The 23,103-nt window shown below is 39.9% G+C and overlaps 1 protein-coding gene across 2 annotated transcripts in view; it reads right to left on the bottom strand.

The window, feature by feature from the left end:
• TOM1L1 (target of myb1 like 1 membrane trafficking protein) overlaps positions 1–23,103 on the bottom strand; it is a 665,925-nt gene that overhangs the window by 448,148 nt on the left and 194,674 nt on the right. For both annotated transcript variants that reach the window (XM_085617158.1, XM_085617157.1), the window contains exon 2: positions 10,443–10,527. In XM_085617158.1, coding sequence (XP_085473284.1) covers positions 10,443–10,480 — 38 coding nt within the window. In that variant the 5' untranslated portion in view covers positions 10,481–10,527. The remainder of the gene's footprint in view (positions 1–10,442; positions 10,528–23,103) is intronic.

Genomic DNA, 23,103 nt, shown 5'->3' with positions numbered 1-23,103 from the left:
CCCGTCAGTCATCAAACAAACAGGCGCCAACTCCATGAGAATGGAACAAGAAAATTCATTATTGACAAAAAAGAAGGCCACAACGCATTTCGACAGCAAGCCGCCTTCGTCACACCTCCGGGCTTAACTCCTATCTGGCATTAAGTATATGAGTCGTTCTAGGGGTTGTTACAGCAACCCCGCTCGTAATGAACATAAAGAGTGAACTCAAAGCAATCTCCTGAGCAAATACTGGTTATCTAAAAGAATATGTACAAAAATAACATAACAAGCACAACTTGTTAGACAAAATATATCTTTGACAAAATTGAAAATTATAAAGAGCAAGAAAAACGATAAAAGAACAGAAAGCAGTTGTTACAGAACAATGGATCTATTCTAAACAACAGACTCTATGTCTCGTAATTCTCTTATGCATTTATCTTCACAATAGAATTAGACAAAACCCCAAAAGCCATAATTCCTAGCAAGTGCTCCGATTAGGACGGTAGAAACACATCTAGTCTGTATATAAGCTAGGTAATGAATTTATAATCATAGTTAGTACTTGTCATAGGACTGGTTACCTAACCCAATTAAGATAAGTATATCTAAATGGTGTGTTAATAATTCTACACTGCATTATGGGACTCAGACCTTAGTGGGCCATGGGATCCAAAAGTTAGGTAAAAGCTAGGTAAAAACGTGCTGCCCAAGTGGGCCAACAGTCCAACAACAGGATGTTATATACAGAAAAGGCACTCAGATATCCATAAACCACAGAGGATACTGGGGTAGTGCATTCTAAAACGACCACTAGATAAATACCCCAAAAAATGAAAAAGGAAAGCCTACGGAAAAACGGAGAGCTGGGTGTGGTTTGGGACAAGCAGCGTTAAATTACAGGTGCATGGAAAGAGCTTTGTCAACATTCATGCCGTGAGGGATCTTAGAATTAAGAAGAAAAATATAGCTGGATTCAAGTCTACGAAGTGCTAGTAATCTATTCCCCCCTCTAAGGTATATATATATCCAAGCTCCACACTCTCAATGGGTAATCGTACCCAAAACCGAGTATTACCTACTGGCGGTCGCCAGTAGGTAGTTATAGTTAGGACCACGTTTCCATAGGAAATCCGCAACATTCTATTTTGAATAACTTTGGCGCCGGTTGACGAATCCTCGCGAATTTTTCAAAATAGGTGGGGCGCTACGCTCCGCTCCTACCCTGAAAGTCTCGGGGGGATTCGTCAAGCGGGGGCTGAGATAAAAGGGGGGTCCCAAAACACGTTTTTCCCATGCATTTTTCCAAAGGACCTTTAGACACAGCTACAGCCCGAACGGCTGAACAGAATTACTTGAAATTTGGCAGAGAGGTAGTCCTCAGGTCAAGGAAGTGCCTTTTGTAGGTTTGGTGTAAATCTGTTCAGTAGATTCTGAGAAAATAGCCTTTAAATCAATATATATATCTGAGCCAGCTTACGGTGCGCTTACGGTGCGCTTACCGTACGCATACGGTGACGTGCGCGAGCGCGATTCTGATTGGCTCTTAGATCTTAGTAAACATTCGAATCGGTCAAAACCAGGAAGCAGCGGCCGCCATTTTCTCACTCGCACTCTGACAGGGGGTTGAAAAACAAAGTGCAAAAACATATAAAGGGGCTGTTTAGACAGCTCCCAAGCACCTAGCCATGTCGAGGGAGTCCCCAACGATCCCCCAAGTGAAAAAAGGCAATTTTAATTTTTGCGAAAATTTCGCCGATTACGCTTACCGTACGCGTACGGTAATAAATAATAATACAAAAAAAAAAATATCCACATTCTCCCCACCCCGTGTGCAAACGGTGCCCGCAGGGCACCATTTGTGCATGGCTTATTACATCAAAAGCAAAACATATATTTTACCTGTCACAACGATGCTCATCATATGTCCTCCATGTGCGCACGGTGCGCGAAGCGCATCGTGCGTTCATGGCCCATCTAGCGTAACGTGGGCACGCGGTGCGCGAAGCGCACCGCGTGCTCACTGTGCGCGCACAGTGCGCGAACCGCACCGTGCGCGCACGGAACGAACTGCGTTAAGTGGGCGCGCACGCCACAAATGGCGTAAAGTAACTTAGCATTTAAAAAACCGTACAAATTCACTGAAAAAACCATAGGTTTCACACACGTTATAGTTAGGAATTAGCATTTAAAAAACCTTGCAAATTCACTGAAAAAACCATAGGTTTCACACATGTTATAGTTAGCTGGACATTTTACTGATAAAAAACCAATGAAATTCCCCCGTTATAGTTACTGTAGGCAACTATAACTCACGCGACCGTAACCCTCTGCTGATGACATATGTGTCTTTATGAAAAAAAAATATTTGTAATATATGTATAGCTAAAATTTAATGGAAGAAGACATGGGCAAATAAGTGTCTAAATACAGTATTAGCATCAGCAGAGGATTACGGTCGCGTGAGTTATAGTTGCCTACAGTAACTATAACGGGGGAATTTCATTGTTTTTTTATCAGTAAAATGTCCAGCTAACTATAACATGTGTGAAACCTATGGTTTTTTCAGTGAATATATATATATATATATATATATATATATATATATATATATATATATATATATATATATATACATATATATATATATATACATATATATATATATATATATATGTGTTCATTCGTTTCCCCGTGGGGCTGGGTTCTCGCGCACTCCCGGAAAGAACAGATCGTCACCAAATCATTTCGTCAGGTTTCTTTCTTTATTACAGCATGCCAGTTAGAAAAAGCTCTACGCGTTTCAGTCCCACCAGGGACCTTGTTCAGGAGACTGGTCTTTGGTCAAACTTTTTTTTGTTTGTTTTAAATCCACCTCTACAATCAACAGTGACATCACTTCCTATTCCGGAGCTAAGCATTCTGGTACATGAAGTTCAATCAGTTTTAGCTTCGAAGTTCATACTGTCCCCCATTAAATTAAATAAAACGAATACTGGGATTCAAACCCTTAAGTAAGGATGCAACATAGGTATATGTACATAATTACGACAACCTTCGTGAATAATGCAATAATATAACTGAAATTCTATTTCATTGGTTTGAAACTAACACCCTCTAGTGGGTCATCCTTTTTAACCTAAGTAATACACTCATAATTAATTTAACTGGGTGTCGAATTCGCCCTCTGGTGGGCCCTTATTAATAAAACATTGTTTTCTAACTGAATTTCTTCCCAGTCTGTTTTTCGTTTCGATTCTTATTTTGGTTAAGATTAATACTGTTCTGCCCAGTGCTCCCGAGTCTACCCAAACTGTGATGAAGATAAATAATCAATTAATCAAAAATCAAAAAATAAACAATTAAAACAGCTGAAATTGCTGACAGTTAACGAGAATGTCACTCATGGTGAAAAATAGAAATAAACAAGTGGTGGGAGGTGGCGTCTCTAAAGAAATATCTTGAAGTCAAACGAGTGCCACGTGGACTTCGCATTGGCCTGATGCCCAATCATGTGGACACAAGTAATGAATTATTAAGTGAATGGGGCGAATTCATCTTAAAATCATCACTAGGATTGATGGAAATCTTAGTTAAACACATTGCCATTGCTTTAGAGAAGACCACCTCTCAACTAAAAGAAATCGAGAAAGAACTCGCAACTGCGGAGATGAACTCGGATTTAATTAAATTCAAAGAAGAATTGGAGCACTATATTGAAAAACATGAAGTTACTGTGCGAAGCAGAAAACAATCCAAATTTCAACGTGACAAGGAAGACTACTTGGAAGGCCGCATTTTCACCTATGCGAGGAAATACGACCGCTTCAAACAGTATGAAAAATCTGACATAGAAACAAATAGTAGCAGTCTGTCCTCACTCACATCAACGGACTTAAGTGACCTAGAGGGAGATCCAACTGAAGCAAGAACAAAGCGCTCTTTTTTAGGGGAAATGAGATTGGCCCTGCAACAAAAGAATTGGGAAAAGACAACGGGAGGACCATCCCCCAACAATCGAGGAAGAGGCAGGGGACGTGGCAACGCCCGCAGAAACCAACAAGGAGAGGCAAGCGAAAGTACAAAACAAAGTTTCAGCGCAAACCGAGTGGGAACGATGACACGGAGCATGCGACAGAAATGGACCTAAAAAATCTTGAGAACACTGTCACCAATGACATAAACGAACTACAAGTCATCAACCTCTCAAAAAAAGTCCTCACGGAAACCGAAATGGAACTCCTTAAACGTGGCCTCAACTTTTGTCCCACCAGTGGCCTGGATCTAGCGGAAACAAGAATAGATCTATACAAATTCATCAGAAAAATCAAACTAGCGAAACTGTTCACCGAAAACCCAAAAATGGCCAAACTCAGTGGTACCACTACAACACCGAACATGGATCTAATTGCACAGGATGCAGAACACTTCATCACCCTAATGGAATTGGATAAAAACCCTGAAGAAGAAAGAGGGGACCTACAGGCTTATTGTGACCAACTGGGAGCAGGAACCAGTCGGAAGAAATCGCAATCTAAATTCTATCCGCAATTGCCACACGGAAACAAAATTGATTTGTTTCACGAGTGTGTGATACGAGATCTTTATAAACTTAACCACTCAAAAAAACGAGACAATTTGACATTTGAAGAACGAAAAGCGCTGTCCATTCTAAAAAATGATGATACCATCGAAATAAAAATGGCAGATAAGGGAGGAAACGTCATTGTTTTAGACAAAGAGGCTTACATGAAAGAAGCATACTCACAACTCAGAAATGAAGAATACTATGAAAAATTGAAAACTAACCCTACTAAGAAATGGAAAGAAGAACTGGATATGAAATTGGACACATGGAGCAAGCAGGGTTTATTGGATGAGGACGAAGCAAAATATCTTAGAACGGAATATCCCAAAATGGCCACAATTTATTTTCTGCCGAAAATACATAAGAACTCAAAACACCCTCCAGGCAGACCAATAATTTCAGCCAAGGATGCTTTATTGGAACCAATGGCCAACTTTCTAGATGTGTTCCTTTTACCATTTGTCAAGGGCCTCCCTTCATATCTTCAAGACACAGGAGATCTATTGAGACACTTATTAGATACCCCATGGCACTCGACATACAAACTCATAACGATGGATGTTATTTCATTATACTCTAACATCCAGAACGACATTGGACTCAACGCATGTAAACACTTCTTGTCGGAGAGAAACATTCATTTTTCCAACCACAACAAGATGTTGTTAGAAATGATCCAGATGTGTCTGGAACAGAACTCGTTCATGTTTGGAGAGGAAATATTTCGCCAACGCAAGGGTACTGCTATGGGATTTTCCTTCAGTCCATCATACGCCTGCCTAACCATGGGTCAATGGGAGAAAACCTGGGCATGGAGCATGGAAAATGACATCTTTGTCAACAAAACCATAGCCTGGTTTAGATATATCGACGACTTGTTGATTGTCTGGGAAGGAACGGAGCAGGAATTTGCGGATTACTTTGAAATCTTGAATAATTCATATTTCAATTTGAAATTCACATACAACATCAGTGACCAAAGAGTGGTATTCCTAGATACTGAAATTTATATCTCAGAAAACACTGTCCACACCACCTTGCACCGCAAAAACACAGCGACCAATGCAGTTCTTCACGCTGGGAGTTTTCACCAAAAAAGTCTAATTGACAACATTCCTTACGGCGAGTTCCTGAGGATTAAAAGAATTTGCTCTAAAGAGGAGGAGTGGGTTAAACATCGAAATCAAGCCATCTCAAGATTTAAACAAAGAAATTACAGTACCAAGACGATTCAAACCTCATTGCTAAAAACGACTAATATCATCAGGCAGGACCTGTTGAAAGAAAAACCCAAAGAAACAAACGAAGAAAACAAAATAAGATTCATTACTACCCACTCCACGGAAAATTCAAAAGTGATGCAAATACTTCGCAAAAACTGGCATATCCTCCATATGGACACCACAACAGCTACTATAATGGGGGATCACCCAAACATCACGTACAGAAGGGCCAAAAACCTAAGAGATCAACTGGTCCATAGTCATTTTAGAAATCCTAAAAAACAAGACACTTGGCTTAAACCCAAAGGATTTTTTAAATGCACAAGCTGCAAAGTATGTACTATCGCACAAAACACTAAAGAAGTACTGATGGCAAACAAACGTACATGGCAAATTCAACAGCTGATTAACTGTAAGACCCAATTTGTAATCTACATCATAGAATGTCCATGCCCTATGAAATATGTGGGGAGTACAAAATGCGAATTGAAAAAACGCATCTTGGAACACGTAAGGGCCACCATCAACATCGATAGGAGCAATGCGGTGGCCAAACATATGGAGAAGGTACATAAAGGAAACTGGAAAGATCTGAGATTTTATGCCATCGAAGCAGTGGGGACACATCCCAGAGGAGGAGATCGTGAAAGAGTGATGAGGCAAAAAGAATCGAAGCACATCCTTAATTTCAGAACTTTGACCCCTGACGGTCTAAATCAAGACGAGGAACTCCACTACCATCTTTAAAATGCAGAACTATTTTTCACCATGAGTGACATTCTCGTTAACTGTCAGCAATTTCAGCTGTTTTAATTGTTTATTTTTTGATTTTTGATTAATTGATTATTTATCTTCATCACAGTTTGGGTAGACTCGGGAGCACTGGGCAGAACAGTATTAATCTTAACCAAAATAAGAATCGAAACGAAAAACAGACTGGGAAGAAATTCAGTTAGAAAACAATGTTTTATTAATAAGGGCCCACCAGAGGGCGAATTCGACACCCAGTTAAATTAATTATGAGTGTATTACTTAGGTTAAAAAGGATGACCCACTAGAGGGTGTTAGTTTCAAACCAATGAAATAGAATTTCAGTTATATTATTGCATTATTCACGAAGGTTGTCGTAATTATGTACATATACCTATGTTGCATCCTTACTTAAGGGTTTGAATCCCAGTATTCGTTTTATTTAATTTAATGGGGGACAGTATGAACTTCGAAGCTAAAACTGATTGAACTTCATGTACCAGAATGCTTAGCTCCGGAATAGGAAGTGATGTCACTGTTGATTGTAGAGGTGGATTTAAAACAAACAAAAAAAAGTTTGACCAAAGACCAGTCTCGTGAACAAGGTCCCTGGTGGGACTGAAACGCGTAGAGCTTTTTCTAACTGGCATGCTGTAATAAAGAAAGAAACCTGACGAAATGATTTGGTGACGATCTGTTCTTTCCGGGAGTGCGCGAGAACCCAGCCCCACGGGGAAACGAATGAACAATTAATCACGGCCTGACCCTGCCGTCTCTGAACGCACCGCCTGAGAGCGCCCTGTGATTTCCGAAGTGGGTCGCTTTGCAGAAAAAAAAAAAATATATATATATATATATATATATATATATTAGATTTTGGAATACGTGATTGATTTCTCAATTCTTTTGTGCAGCTGGATAATTTATGTTGTGTATCCAATGCTGGTCCACTTTATGTTTTACAACGTCTCCCACTGTGCGCTTGGTAATATTTAACAAATGTTGGTTTCTATTTGCATGTAAAATTCATATAAGCATTAGCAATAACGTTAGATTTTATGTAAAAAAAGGAGCTATTGTTCTTTGTAACAATTATGGTTCTCGAGCGAGCATTCACTATAGGCAGGAGCTTTAGGTGTCTCACTGGTGTAGGTTTCAAGAGTGCCACTACACCATGTAGATGCAGTGGCACCGGAGAATTTCAATTGGAGAGGTACCATGTTCCCACAACAGATGCAACTAATTAATATGTGCTTGCTTGCAAAGAGCACCGGGGAATTTGCAGCTTGCACTGGGTGGGTGTTTTGTACCCAGTCCTAGTGTGCCATGAATAAATACAGCAAAAGAAAGGATATGCCCCCCAACCCGAGAAACTGAGTTACAGAAACGGCTCTCAACTTTTTGATTTCTGTCAACACCCACTTCATCATTACTCAAATCCGGGGACCCCAATTCAGCCATTACTGGAAGCTGGCTTAAGCAATTTCTAATGGATGTATGACGTTACAACGCACACTATTACAACGCATGCACTTACAACGCATTTTTTACAACGCATAATCCATTACAACGCATGACATTACAACGCATGACACTACAACGCATTTTTAAAAAATACCTTTACAACGCACTACCATTACAACGCATACTACCTTTACAACGCATACCATTACAACGCATAATATTAAATTACATTTAAGGTAAGTATTAGATAGTATAGGGGTAAAAATTACTATTCTAACTCCAGGGGGTGCAACAGTAGGGTAAGTGTTGGATAGTGTAGGGGTAAAAATTACTATTCTAACTCCAGGGGGTGCAACAGTAGGGTAAGTGTTGGATAGTGTAGGGGTAAAAATTACTATTCTAACTCCAGGGGGTGCAACAGTAGGGTAAGTGTTGGATAGTGTAGGGGTAAAAATTACTATTCTAACTCCAGGGGGTGCAACAGTAGGGAAAGTGTTGGATAGTATAGGGGTAAAAATTACTATTCTAACTCAAGGGGTTGCAACAGTAGGGTAAGTGTTGGATAGTATAGGGGTAAAAATTACTATTCTAACTCCAGGGGGTGCATCAGTAGGGTAAGTGTTGGATAGTATAGGGGTAAAAATTACTATTCTAACTCCAGGGGGTGCATCAGTAGGGTAAGTGTTGGATAGTATAGGGGTAAAAATTACTATTCTAACTCCAGGGGGTGCATCAGTAGGGTAAGTGTTGGATAGTATAGGGGTAAAAATTACTATTCTAACTCCAGGGGGTGCATCAGTAGGGTAAGTGTTGGATAGTATAGGGGTAAAAATTACTATTCTAACTCCAGGGGGTGCATCAGTAGGGTAAGTGTTGGATAGTATAGTGTAATATTATGTGTTGTAATGGTATGCGTTGTAATGGTAGTATGCGTTGTAATGGAATGCGTTGTAAAGGTAGTTTTTAAAAATGCGTTGTAGTGTCATGCGTTGTAATATCATGCGTTGTAATGGATTATGCGTTGTAAAAAATGCGTTGTAATGGTAGTGCGTTGTAAAAGTTGCGTTGTAAAGGTTGTTCCCCATTTCTAATATTTGCACCTCAGCACAATAAATAAAAATGGAGAAACAAGTATACATCAAACAAACCCCAAAAATATTAAGTATCATATTTAATTCCCAAATATGAAAAAAAATGTTTTTTATCTTAATGGGAAGGTTGGGGCTTTTCTAAATTCAAGTGAGGCCACCCATCATACATTCTATATTCTGTTTGATACATTTGTACTACTCCCATGAATCATTCTGAGTACACCAGCTTAATTGTTATCCTCCACTTTCAAATCCCTCCACATTTATGGAATGTTTTCAAATTTTCAGTTTTATATGTTGAATCTTTATTTATGTACACTTTATTAATCTGTTAAATATTTATTGGCGGACACTCTGACTGGGTGTTCCAGTTACAGGGGGTCCCAGACTACAGGTTAAGAAGAGATGAGTTAGGGGATTCCAATATTCTTTTTGGGCCTCAGCTATGTTAGAGGAATTATGTTCTAATATCTTATGAAACAAGTGATTTGTGTGAAAAGGACCAATAAAGTGAATTCATTTAATAGCATCAAAGTTGAGTGTAGAAAAACTGCTATAACCAGTAGAAACGTATTGTTGGAAATATTGTAAAGGAAAATGAGCACAACCAGGGCACTGATCATATATTATATACACACATGAAAACTTTGGTCCAGTTTTATCAAGGTACCCTGCAAGGTTTGAGATTTATCAAGCTATGCAAGGCCACCTTGCGAGGCCCTGCATGGCTTGATAAATGTGGAGTAACGCAAGGTAGTGCAAATCACTGCCTTGCATTACTCTGCCCCAGGGAGGAGTTCCATGGGTGGAGTGTGGGTGTTCACATGCATCCACCCATGGATTTTAGTGCATTCCCAGATTTACCATTCGTGGTAGACCTGGGCGTGAGCAAAATGCTACACCTTCCCATGTGAGGCGTAACGAGAAAACATATCTTTATTTCTTCTTGTTTTGTTCCTCTTTTTACATTTGCTGCATTCTGTAGCATATGTAGAAACATGAAAAAGCCTCTTAGGATTGTTTTTGTGTATGAAGGTGTCCCTTGCAACATGATGCAAGGGTGTCTGCGTTGGCAGCCAAAAGTGTGCAAGCACTAGAAAAGGACAGGAATGCGCTGTATAATATTAAATATGGCACATTCCTGCCCTTTCCCTTTCATGCAGAGCAGTGCAGCAAGGTGACTTGTTGTGTTTCACTGTGTGAAAAATTGGTAAATATACCCTATTATGTCTGCCTTAGCACATCAAAAAACTTTCCAAATGGTAATAATTAACATTTCAACTTTGCTGCAGACATCTCCATCCTCTATGCAAAACAAAATAAATAATGGAATATTTTATTCACCCTTCCTCTGTTGTGTTGATGAAGTCACAGATGTTCATAAACTGACCCCAATCTTCAGTATGTACTGTTCCAACTGTACTTATTTCTGAAAAAAAGGAGACAGTGGACAGTGAAAATATTTTATTTGCATATCATACTCAATGCCAACTGTTCAAAACATTTGATCAGTACATGTAGGGCCCAGTATACTAAAGGCCATATATATCATGGTTTTCCATCCCTCTTGCGACACGCAAGGGGGTGCAAGGGTGACACAAAACCTAGAACCTTGCATGGCCCTGCTTGTGGAGCAAAGCAAGGCAGCACAAGTTGCTGCCATGTCTTACTCTGCCCCAGGGAGGTGTTCCATGGGAGGAGCATGGATGTTCCCACAAACCTACCCATGGATTGTGGAACATCCCAAGATTTACCATTAGTGGTAGACCTGGGAATGCTTTAAAATGTTACACACTCCCCGGGGAGGCATATCGAGGAGAAATATGTTTATTTTTTTTATTTGTTTTTTCCATTCTTTTACATGTGCTCCATTGTGCAGCACATGTAGAAAGAGAAAAAAGCCTTGGAGGATTATTTTTGTGTGTGAAAGGGTTCCTCTTGCATTAAACAATCCTGCAAGCAATGCAGGCACCCTTGCACCATGGCACAAGGGTGTCTGCATTGCCAATAGACAGCAGTTTGTGCACCAGAGCAGACAGAAAGAAGGAATGCTCTGCTTAATGTTAAATACTGCATATTCCTGCCCTTTCACTTAGAGCAGTAAGGTGTCTTGCTATGTTGCACTGCGTGAATATTTGATAAATATGCCCTTATGTATTTGTGAACTGGTAACAAGTTGCATAGTGATTACAGAATGCTAAAATAATATATTGCAATGCAAGAAGCCTTAAAAAATAATGGCTTGCTAATTCAGCACAGCTAACCGAATAATTTAAACTTTCTTTATTTAAGATAACATTTTTAATTACCAAATAGCAATTACCTGATATAGATTGTTAGAACTGACATCCTTGGTGTCTTTTCTCCCAAACCTTTTGCCTTCACTCCTCCTGTTTTGCGGGATTAGTTTTTGTTGGCTAAAGGACTCTGCAAACTTTACCACTGCTAACCAGTGCTAAAGTACTTGTGCTCACTCCTGTAAATATGTTAAGATCGGATTACACTCAATTGGCACATTTTAATAACTTGTAAGTCCCTAGTAAAGTACTTTAGCATATATCCAGGGCCCATAAAGTAAATACTATGAGTGGCCCTGCAGAACTTATTGTGCTAACCACTTAAGTGACCATTTTAAAAATGTCTCATTCCTACCTTTGTGTGCAGCCTTTGTAAACAGTTTTAAACTGCCTCTTGGACCTGGCAAAATACACATTTTAATACATATAAATTACTTCTAGGGTAGGACATAAATAGCCCATTGGACAGGGTGAAATAAATAGTTGGACATGTATTTTTAATATTCATTTTTTACTACTGTGAGGTCTACTCTTACCATTGGTTAACATTGGGATACCTTATTATGTTTAATAAGTGCTAACTTTTATTTTGTGAGCAGATAGGAGAATCATGTTTGGTGTCTAAGGAATTGTAAATTAAACCCTCTGTAAAAGAAAAGTTGGATTCATAATTCTGCAAACACGACAAGAGAGAGAGGCCCACAATCCAAGGGAAGGAGAACCACATTAGACAGTAAAATATAGTCTTCCCTTAGGAAGCCGATTCACCACACTGCAAGATCTCAACCACAAGTATTGGATAAAACACTCAATCAGCATATATAATGCTTCAATTTATAGAATCACATATAGTGTATGCAAACAAATGCCTTAATATAGGTGTATATAAAAAAGTTTTAAAATACTTGATGTTACAGGGATTCAAGTAATAGTGCATGTGCCCACCCCCACCATATGACAATATGGTGCAAAAAAAAAGAATTAGATTAAGAAAATAAGTACAACTGAGAGTAAAAAGGGAGAAGATAGTAAGGCAGGAAACATAGGTCTATTTAAATAACGCTGTCCGCTATAATCATTGAAGAAGATGCATGATGTTTCAAAGGAATCATAATGTTGGGCAGATTCAGCAGAAAAAACAGTACTTTTTTGTGTTGAATTTCCACAACATTATGATACAATAGATGACTATTCTGTTATTTAAATAGACCTATGTTTGTTATATTAATTTCTTCTTCCTTTTTACTCTCACTTCTATTATTGTCTTCAACTTCAGCTCCTTCTCGAAGAAAAGGAGAATTCCTACAGTTTTGGGCTCATAATGACCACAAAAAAGCCCTTTTCACCTCAAGATCTTACCGTCTGCACAGACCGTCAATGTAATGCTCCAGTGAACCCGACTGTTCACGCTACAGTGACCGCCAGTGACGTTCCGCAAAATGAGATCTGCACCTCACTTTACAGCCTGTGATGACCGCCGACTATAAGAACCAGAAATGACTATTCACAATGTCCAATAGGATCTTTGGTCCACAGTGATGACCATCCGCTATGCCTGTCCTGCTCTTTGCAGTGCAGCTACAACCATCCGCAATGCTTTCCCTGCTCCTTGAAGCTTCCTCCACTTTGAACTGGATTCTTTGCCCTGGACTTTAGATGGTACATTTTTTAGCAGTACTAACCTGGTAACTGTTTCCAGCCTGTTCTCCATTGCAGCCGGCCTGAACTTGTGACTTTTATACGGTCTTGCATGTCTAGTTAACCGAAGTGTGGCATAGTGCTTTAAGGCACTATTCTTATGTTACATCTTTAAAATTGCATATCTTCGGTTGTACTGATTGGATTCGTGCCATTTTGTTATCAAATATTTTATTACATGTTACTCTATATTTCTAAATTGGTGTGTTTTTTTCCTTGAGTTGCGTTTTCACTTTGTTTCTTTAAGTGCTGCATAAGTACTTTACATGTTGCCTCTAAGTTCTCCAGAATTATTTTGCGGAAAGCTACCAGAGGGTTAAGCACCAGATAGTTTAGTGACTTTTTGTGGCTCACCTTAACAGGGCTATTAGCTGTTGATTGAGTAGGGTTGAGTAGGGTTTCACCCACCTCATCCAAGAACCCATTTTTTCATGCCGATTCACGAATGGAATGTATGAAGCACTTGCAATTTGAGAATGTTGGTAAAAATGGGGTTACCCGCAAATTACGATCCATTGGAGGCAAGTGGTAACTAGGTGCAAATTACACAAGTTGTTTCTGAGAATCCAGCATGGTAGCCCTCAATGCAATGGTAATGAGAAGGATGAATTTTGGCAGTACACCAAAGCTCGACACAGTAGAGGGATTTCATTTTTTTTTATATCAGATTTATTTAGCGCAATCTCGACCCGAAGATATTGGAGCGCTTTACATGAGCACCGGTTACGTTACACATTCAGGCACGGGGAGATTAAATGATTTGCCCAGAATCACAGGATGTGGACGCGACCCCGAGGCTCGAACCCTGGTTTCCAGCACCAAAGTCAGCAGTCTAGCTGTCAGACCACATCCTCTCCCCAGGATTGCAGTTTTTGATCAAATAGAGGACGACACATACTTTAAGCACATGTTAAACCACCAAATTATATATTATCTTACAACAGATTTCCATCCACCACTAGCTAGGGAAACACACAGAGGTTAGTCCATTCATACACATGTGCGGGTGATATGCTTCCTCCTTATTTAGGTTTGTGGCAGTTATCAGGGAACTGTAGCAGCAGCAGATGGAGTGTCACAGTGTCCTTTTATCTAGGGTTTTCAATGTTTTTATAAGGTCAGTGTTGTTAAAGATCAAAAATCGCATGCACTCTCCAAAAACAGCACAAGTTGTATGCTACCACATGGTAACTGGAATTCAGCAGGGCAGAGTTTGCATACTTCCAGGACTGAGCTACTAAAGTATTGTTTTAGTCCTGCACACCATATCTACTAGTTTTACAACTGCGTGAAAGCTCTGCAAAGAGACAGTCCATGTCCCGGACTGACAGATATGGTAATTTATAGTAAAATGGCTATCTTTTTTTATCAGAGCAAATGTGACTGTGACCTCATTATAAGATGTTCAGCCACTACAGTTGTAAACAACAGATGTCTACAGCAAATACATTGGGAAACAGCAAAATAATGATTTATCCTCCACTGAGTTAATAACAATTCCATAATGGTATGTTTGTCAGGGTCCTAATTTGATTTCACACAGGCCATTGACCATACACTCATTCATCGCAGAGAGAGAGAGAGAGAAAGTGAAAGAGATAGAGATAGAGTAAGATAATGGTTTTACATTCTACTGTTGAGCCATGATCAACTCAATGACCTTTACACATCTTTCATCATACATATTATTTCAACAACATGTAACCTCCAGTTACATAACTTTGATTTAACCTGTTTTGTGATCTTGGAAGGCACAACCTGCATTCTCATAATGCTGTGCTGTGCTCCCAGAAATATTGAAGACTGCACCATTACCTTGGAAGCAATTTGCACAACGACTGCAGGTCACCACAATTTTAAGTGAACAGCTGTTTATTCTTTCCTATCATATGCCCTCATTACAAATCAGCTGTAGTATAATGAATCTTATATTGAATCAGATAATCTCCTGGCTATCAGATTGGAGGTCCTGAATCTGCTTTGGTTGATGTGCAGATATACATTTATAACGTATTGAATAAAAGTTACTCTGTCTGAATGATGCTATTCGACACCCCCTCAGCCACTGAATCTCCTGTCCATAGCATCATGGTCCAGAGATTACAAGAACTGATGGACATCTCTGAATCAGCAACTACGTGGTTTTAGACATTCTGAAATATTTTCTGTACTTAGAGTCTTTATTTGGATAACTATGCCAATGACACTAGAGTAGTGTTCAATCTCTCTAACAGGGAAGCAACACCAAGGAATGGATGGAGTCTTAACTTTTAAAACCTTAATGAATACAAAATCGAGGTCCTGGTGACACTCTGGAACCAGAAACAAATCAGACCTAGGGCCTTCTTTCCATATTAATGTGGTAAGCATTCTATTATTACCTAACGATAAGATTAAAACACTGGGGTATTTTTGAAAAGAGAAAATCATTGGATTCTGTCATGGCTTATCACAAGTGTTCCCCTCTACTTCCATCAAATCTGTTCCTGGGCATTATTACCTGCCCCTTCTGCCACCAGGTCAATGCATCCCAGGCTGTCATCCGTGCTGTGTGATAGGAATTATGCTTCCCAGGATTGAGGCTGTCCCATTTGTGCTTCCCACATGTTACCTTCATCACCAGCACTTTCAATCTGTCCCACTGTAGGTACCCTTAAAATCGTGAGGGACATATTTACTAACATTTCATGCAATGCAGATCAGAGCAGCAAAATAAGTTGCTGCACTGGGTTGTATGTAGGAGAAAGAGAGAGAACAGAACAGTGCCATATTTTCCAAAGATATGGCGCAGCTCTGCTCTCTCCTAGAGTGGACCCATTTGGGGCTGCCTGGCACCAATGCAGGGGGCCTGTGCATCATGGCACAAGGGTTCCTGCATTGTTGTAGGGATCATTTTTTAACAGAAAGATGTCCCTTTTTAGAATGTAGCACACATGCAAAGAGGGAATAGCGAGGAAATATATTTCTGCTTGTTACATGAGCCTCAAGTATTTGCACAGTTATGGTGCAAACTAATGTTAACACGGCTCTGTAAATACGCGTTTGCATCACCATACATGGGTTATCTAGTGGAAGGTGTAGGAAGGCAGGGCAATAAATTACTGTACTTTTTTAAACAATGACATGCATCGGGGTTTGTGTGGCTTTATAAATCCCAAAATAGATTTTGAGTTCGAGCTACACCAAATAAGTGCTGCAACTCCAACACAAAATCCAAGTAAATCTTAGCTTGAATGTATGCCCCATTTGAGTAGCAGGATACAGCGGGGTTCAAGAATCTACAGCAAAATTGGAGGGTCCTAGGATTTGAGGATTTACCATGGGATTCAAGAATCCTGGGATTTGAGGATCTACTGCAGAATTTGTGGATCCTGCAAGCTATAATAACCACACCCAGGGCATGGCCAGGTGGTAGACTTCTTCCCTGTTACCTGTTCCTCTGTTGGGCTCTGTTCTTCAAATGTGTTTCTCTGCTTAGGCTCAGCTTCACCTGTGTTCCTGACACTCCAGTCAGAATTAACTTCAAGTAGACATCTGGAACATGTTCCCAGAAGTTTTCTCTTTGTGACACTTCTTGAAATACCTTCTGCAGTGTCACCTCAGAAACTTTCCTTGCTTTCTTAGAATTAATAATCCTCCTCCAGTGCTGTCTTCAGAGGCCATGGAAGGCCTTCAGAGATTAGTGATAGCTGGAGAGCATCACATATTATTAGATTGAATTGTGGGACTCCTGTTGGGCCCCTGCACTGGCCCTGCATTTACTGCATATTGAGATTTTGTCATGGTCTCAAACTTGCAGTGTAACAACTGCCTCTAGGACCGTCACAGTGTTATATGAAGATCATGTGTGTGTCTTTGTTTCTGATTGGATCCTCAAGTTGTGGCGCTATAAAACCTGCTATAGGAAATCAGAAAAAGGCCCGTTTCATTCAATTTTTTTTGTCTCTAACATAATACAGCTACTTTGCCGTTAATATGTTGAATGTTTACCATAGTGCATCAGTTATTAGAGTATATCTTGCGTACGTCTCATTTCCTGTAGAATGTTAACATTTATGCAAAATCCATGTAAATAAAAATACTGTGTATATTGTAAGTGTATAGGAGCAGAGAGTAAAAATAGTCTTGTGTTTTATTTTGTATAAAAAAAGCTATCTCTTATGAGAGGCTGCAGAAAATCTGAGAGAAGCTCCATCTGACAAGACTACTTTTGTGATTACAAACTGATGATGTTTCTTGTGTGCCTTCTCTTATATCCTTATCCCAATCCCCCTTCTATATCTTTAGTGTGGAGCACAGACGTGGATATGTTCCACATTATTCCAACAATAACATTCTGATCTACAGGTTATTAGTGATTTAAGTCTGACAGATTCTCAAATTATTCCAGTACTCTACTCTAACCTCAACCACATCAACTGCTCAGATTCTGCAAACTGCTTCAAGACGCGAAACATAAAGCCACAATTACCAGTGGGCTCGAAGAAAGCTTAATCTAATACCCTATATTTAGGTACATCTACGGTACATGTCCAAAGACCACATGTCTTACAGAACACTTCAGTTAGATCAGTAAAGGACATCCTACTACATCACATTTTCACCATGAGGAGATACCTGCACTACCTTCCTTTCAATGAAAGAACTAAGTTTAAATCTCTCACACTAGCACAAAAATCAATATATGGATTTGGACTTACTGAAGAGCATATTACAGATCTAACAATAAAAAAGAGATATGCCTTCCATTAATAGAATGCTCTTAGCTCAACAGCAAGAGAAAGCAGCTTACTGCACAGAGTAGCCAGCATATTTCATAAACTGCAGATTCACCTTGTCTCCATGAAGATTTATTATCTTTCAGGAAAAGACTAAAATCATTTTTATCTTATTACTTATCTAAGCGACACAGCTATGCCTATTGACCTGCTGGCCTGAAGCACATTATAAATGAGATTATGATACTGATTAACAAGTGTCAGCAAGTGAACCATGTGTTTAGCTGTAAGTAAACCTTGGTAATTTGTTTTCTACAGGGGCCACGGGCATGGACATCGATTTATCAAAATGCCAGGGGTAGCAGAAGTGGCAACACACACCCTTTATTCTTAATGACATCACAGGTAGTGACGTTTTACAAGGAGGTCAGGTCACATAACCTTACTCCTGATGACATCACGATAAGTAACATCTCTAAAGTTCCATAATAACTGCATGACTAATATAACAACACTATACCACACAAATACACATCCCTAAGTAAGGGGTCTAAGTAAGAAGACGAGAAACAAATAAAGGAAGCAAAGGTATCCTAACTGGGATGGGATATTCCTTTTTAAGGAAGATTTCCCTCACCCACCAAAGGTGGCATGCTTCATCATCGGGTGCCTTCTTGTACCGTGATAGCTAGTCACGTTGCAGGCTACAACTCTTTCACTGCGAAAGAGGAGTTCAACTGATGTTTTCAGAGGTACGGTAGGTACAGGTGTCTATTTGTGTGGTATAGTGGTAACTTGGGGAGTCAACCCATGCTGTTCTTTAAATCTCCCTTGGCCCTAATTTATTGTGTTTCCTTTATCACAACACAACACATGTCTGTTTTAGATACCGCCTATATTAGCATGCTGACATGATCTTTGAAAGCTCTAGGGTGTAACTCTAGCCCTGATTTGTAGCAAGTGGGTGGAGCAAGTGAGCCAGATCTCATCTAAGAGGGAAGAGGGGTTCATGTACCACTGAAAATTTCGAAACACAATGTTCACATAAATTTATGAAAAAGCCACAGGCTCCAAAGGGACAAGCCTTAAATATTCAAGACATATAATGGCATGCCAAGCCATTGAAACCTGACATTATCCAGGAGTTGATCCCATTTTTAAAAGATGTGCTACACGTGCCTCCATATGTCAAAAGGTACCTCCATTGTACCAGAGTCAGCATTTTGCCATGGGCGCCTTCCATAATATACCAGAGCCAGAATGTTACCACTAATGCTATCCATATACCATTTTTGACCCCTATTTCAAATATTACCTCACTATTTCAGGGCCAGTATTTTGTCATGGTTGCCCCCTTCATATGCTACGGTTGTCCTCTCTCATGACAATAATTAATTCCAATGTGCTAGTGCTAGCATGCTGCCAAGAGTGCCCCCATGGCAACAATTTCCTCAAGTATGCCAGCTTAAGAATTTTCCATGTGTGCCCTATATGCCAAGAATTACCTCAAGTGCACAAGAACCAGTATTTTACCATTATGCCAAAATCTACCTCTAGTACCTAATACCTTGAGGAAGCCAGTACCGGTATTTTAACATCTGCATCTCCAATGCACTACACTATGTCTTATCCTATATCTCACCCCACACCTCTCTCAATATATTCCCTACCACAACTCTTTGACTTATCCCAAACCTCAATCTACTACTCTCTCCAATGCACTACCCTGTGTTTCACCCTATGCCTCTCTCAATATCTTCTACCTCCACTCTCTGACTACTATGATCTCTCAAAAAAACATTTTTCAAGACTCTTCCCTTCTCTGCCCTTACTATGATCCCAAAATAACCCTTTCGAGTCTCTTCCCTCCTCTAACCCTCCCTTACATCATCACAAACCTATTTCACTATTCAGTTCTCCCAATCAAGCCTTTCTAAACCCTTTCCTATGACACTCCTCACTACTCATCCCAAATCTGCTCTTACCGCTATGATCTCCAAACAAACTCTTTCTAGACCTTTCCCTCTTCAATCCTTCCACTATTCTTTTCAATTCAACTAACAAACTCACATGTCCAGCGCTCAAAGCAATTTCATATTTACCTATACAAATTCCACCACTAATCCTGTTTGGATTTTGTAGTAGCATGCTACTGCTCAAGGCACTTTGATGCCTCATCAGGGCTATTAAGCACTTTAGAATTTCAAACACCTCCCTCTTCTCTGTCCACTATCCTTTTCAACCCAAATAACACTAACATGTCCACCGCTCAAATAAATTTCATATTTCCCTATACAAACTCACCACTAATGATTCTGGGATTCTGGAGTAGCGTGCTACTCGCCAAAAAGCACTTTGAGGCCTCATCAGGGGTACTAAGCGCTATATAAATGCAATTACAAATACAATTATACCAAGGGTTAACTGCAGTCTGCCAGTATTTTGTCACAGGTGCCTGTCATGCTAAGGATTGTCGATAGGAGTATTTTTCCATCAGACAAGAATTACAATCACTATGCTAGATCAAACAACAGACTCACAAGCATTCTCACTCATGCTGACTTACATTACCTCACTCACACTCAGTCGCACTCACTCTGACTCATGCACACTCACTTTCTGACACTCAATCTCACACATTATCATTCACTATTAGTCACTGACTGTCACTCACTTCCACTTACACACACATGCTTACACATATTCAAACATTCACACATACACAAACTGTCTTTCACATAAGCACTTTTTCATCGGGAAGCATGCATACAACATACATTTGAAAGCATTTATTTTATTTTATTACCCCAGCAGCTATGTGAGAGAAAGCACCCAGACAATGAAGATCCTTGTTTCAAGCAGTTATGAATGAGATATTTACTCATGAACGCCTCCTAGAGAAATTACATTAGATGCTTGCCCAAATCCAGTACCATGAGCCCCCTGCTGTAAAAACTATAACTGACGATAACCGGTTAGGACTGCAAGCGGACCCCCATTGATCTGTAGCCTATGACTGTGACACCAGCCACTTCGGCCAGCTGGCCCTGTGAACTGGATCTCAAGATTTTGGTCCAAATACTTTGCCATCTAAACCTATTGTTTCATTGTGACTGGAATCCAAGTTCACCTTAAGTTTAGAGTCTCCTTGTTGCTACAACTGAAAAAGTTTCACACAGTTTCCTTTATATAATTGTATTAAGTGTTTTTAATAGTTTAGTTCTCAAAACTATTTTTGAGAATCACATTTGTTCAACAATAACACAACTTCCTTTCTGGGGGACATTGGTATATTTCAAATACATTTTACAAGACATACAGTTTTCTTAACTGGGCATTAGTGTAATAAAAACATTTGGCAGAAATCAAGGATTATGGAGCCCCAATCAACACATGTAGGAACCAGTTGCCCAGTAATGTAACATTAGCTCTTGCAGCCCCCGTGGTGCAGGGGTGCTCCAAGGCTCAGGGAGGCCCCTCAGCACAGTACTTTGACTAGGTCTGGGGCTAGTTATTAGTGTTGTGGTGGGCTGAGGGGCCTTCATGTACTTAGCAGGGGGGCCCCTCAAGTTTGTTACACCACTGGAGCTGCTTCTATGTTTCTATTGCTGATTTTTATTTTTGCAGTGGTGGCTCCTCCGCTATGGCGGAGGAGCTTCGCCCTATGGATTTTAAGCAGTGCCAAGTAGAAACATAAAATGATGTTAACTTAGAGGTATTATCATTTTATAATTTGTGTCCTGCTGCTTTGCGGGATGGGCATTGCTGCTCTGCTCTTGGAGCAGGGGAGGAGTGGTTTGCCCACTCCTAAGTGCACAATGACTGTTTGGAGGCCCTCTCAGGCTGCCCAAACCAGTCATGTGCACTTTCCCCACTCTCCATGCAGGCTGCATTACAGCCTGCATGGAGAACATGCCCACCCCTCCAGCCCCTGGCTGAGTACCATGTCATGGCGCTCAGACCAATCATAATGCTGCATTTCTTAGGGAAGGGAGCCTGGCTTCCTCCTTTCTGTCCCTGGAGTCGGAGGCAGGAGAGCAGGAGCGGAGACGCGTGACCCGGCGGCAAGGTAAGATTATTTTTTTTATTCCCCCTCGCGACTCCCCCACGTCCTCCCCGCCACCTGAAGCCATGCCAGCCGCTTACTGGATTTTTGACACTTATTAAGCAGCGGTCGCAAAAGCAGTACTAGGGTTTGAAAGAGGCAAGAAATGGGTTGCTAGTACGATCCCATGCAACCCCTAAATGACGTTCATGGTGACAGGGGTGCTTCACCCTTGTGCTGAGCTGCACGCCTTATATCAAGCTGGCTGCTGCGAGTTATGTTATTTTTATTTTGAGGCCTGGGGCGCCCTGAGTTTGATTAATAAAAAATACCTAATAGGGATTTAACATGATCAAAAAACAACCCATCAAATTCCGATAAAGATACAACCAATCCAGGGTAGTTTTATGTAACAACTTATAATACACCAACATGCACACAAGTAGGTATTACAAAAGAGAAGTGGTGTTTATTCTGGTGATGTTTGTATGCATTTGGAAATGAGTTTAAAAATATAGAAATTCGGTTAATTTCTCAAAACTGAAGTTTAAATAAAAAAGGCCTTGCTTAAGGTTGTATAAATATAAGAGGTTTGGCCACTTAATGAAACGGTTTTATGTTATCTGAAGAAAGTAAAGAGTAGTAATTAATATTTACCATTCCCTAAACCAATTCAAACCTCGAGATGACGAATTTAGGCATATATGTTTTTGTAAAATAGGGTTTTGCAGTATACCTCGCTGAGTAGTAATGTAATATTATTTCAGATTGAAGCTAAGGGAATGCCTAAAACAATGACCGGATAGAATATCATAACGGCACGCCATTAGAATACCAAAGACTACCGATAAATCCGTCTTTGTAGAGGAACATAAGACTAGTATTCAAATGTATGTAACCTTAAATGATACAGCTTAGTTACAGTAATGGGTAAACAGGGGCATGTTAAATATTGAAGTGACATATTTACAATTTTCTATGCTTTTTACCCCATTAAGGATCCCACTGATAACACAGGGGAGTAATGCGGTTCCACCACTGATGTACAGTTTGCCCAACTCTAATAAAGACTTGTGGATTATTCAGTCTTTGGTTTGACCAACTCTTTTAGGGTAGGTTTGGCTAAATAGATTTTGTGCCAAATTAGGGAATTTTGGGCAAGTGAAACATTAGATATATATCCCTTGTAGCCAATTTAAACTAATTGCGAGTCTTGTTTCTATAGGAATTTGAGATCACAGTGCATA

The sequence above is a fragment of the Triturus cristatus genome, chromosome 7 (genome assembly GCF_964204655.1).
Source record: "Triturus cristatus chromosome 7, aTriCri1.1, whole genome shotgun sequence".
Taxonomy (NCBI): Eukaryota; Metazoa; Chordata; class Amphibia; order Caudata; family Salamandridae; genus Triturus; species Triturus cristatus.
Note: the sequence above shows the minus strand (reverse complement) of the source record. Positions and strands in the feature narration are given on the sequence as shown.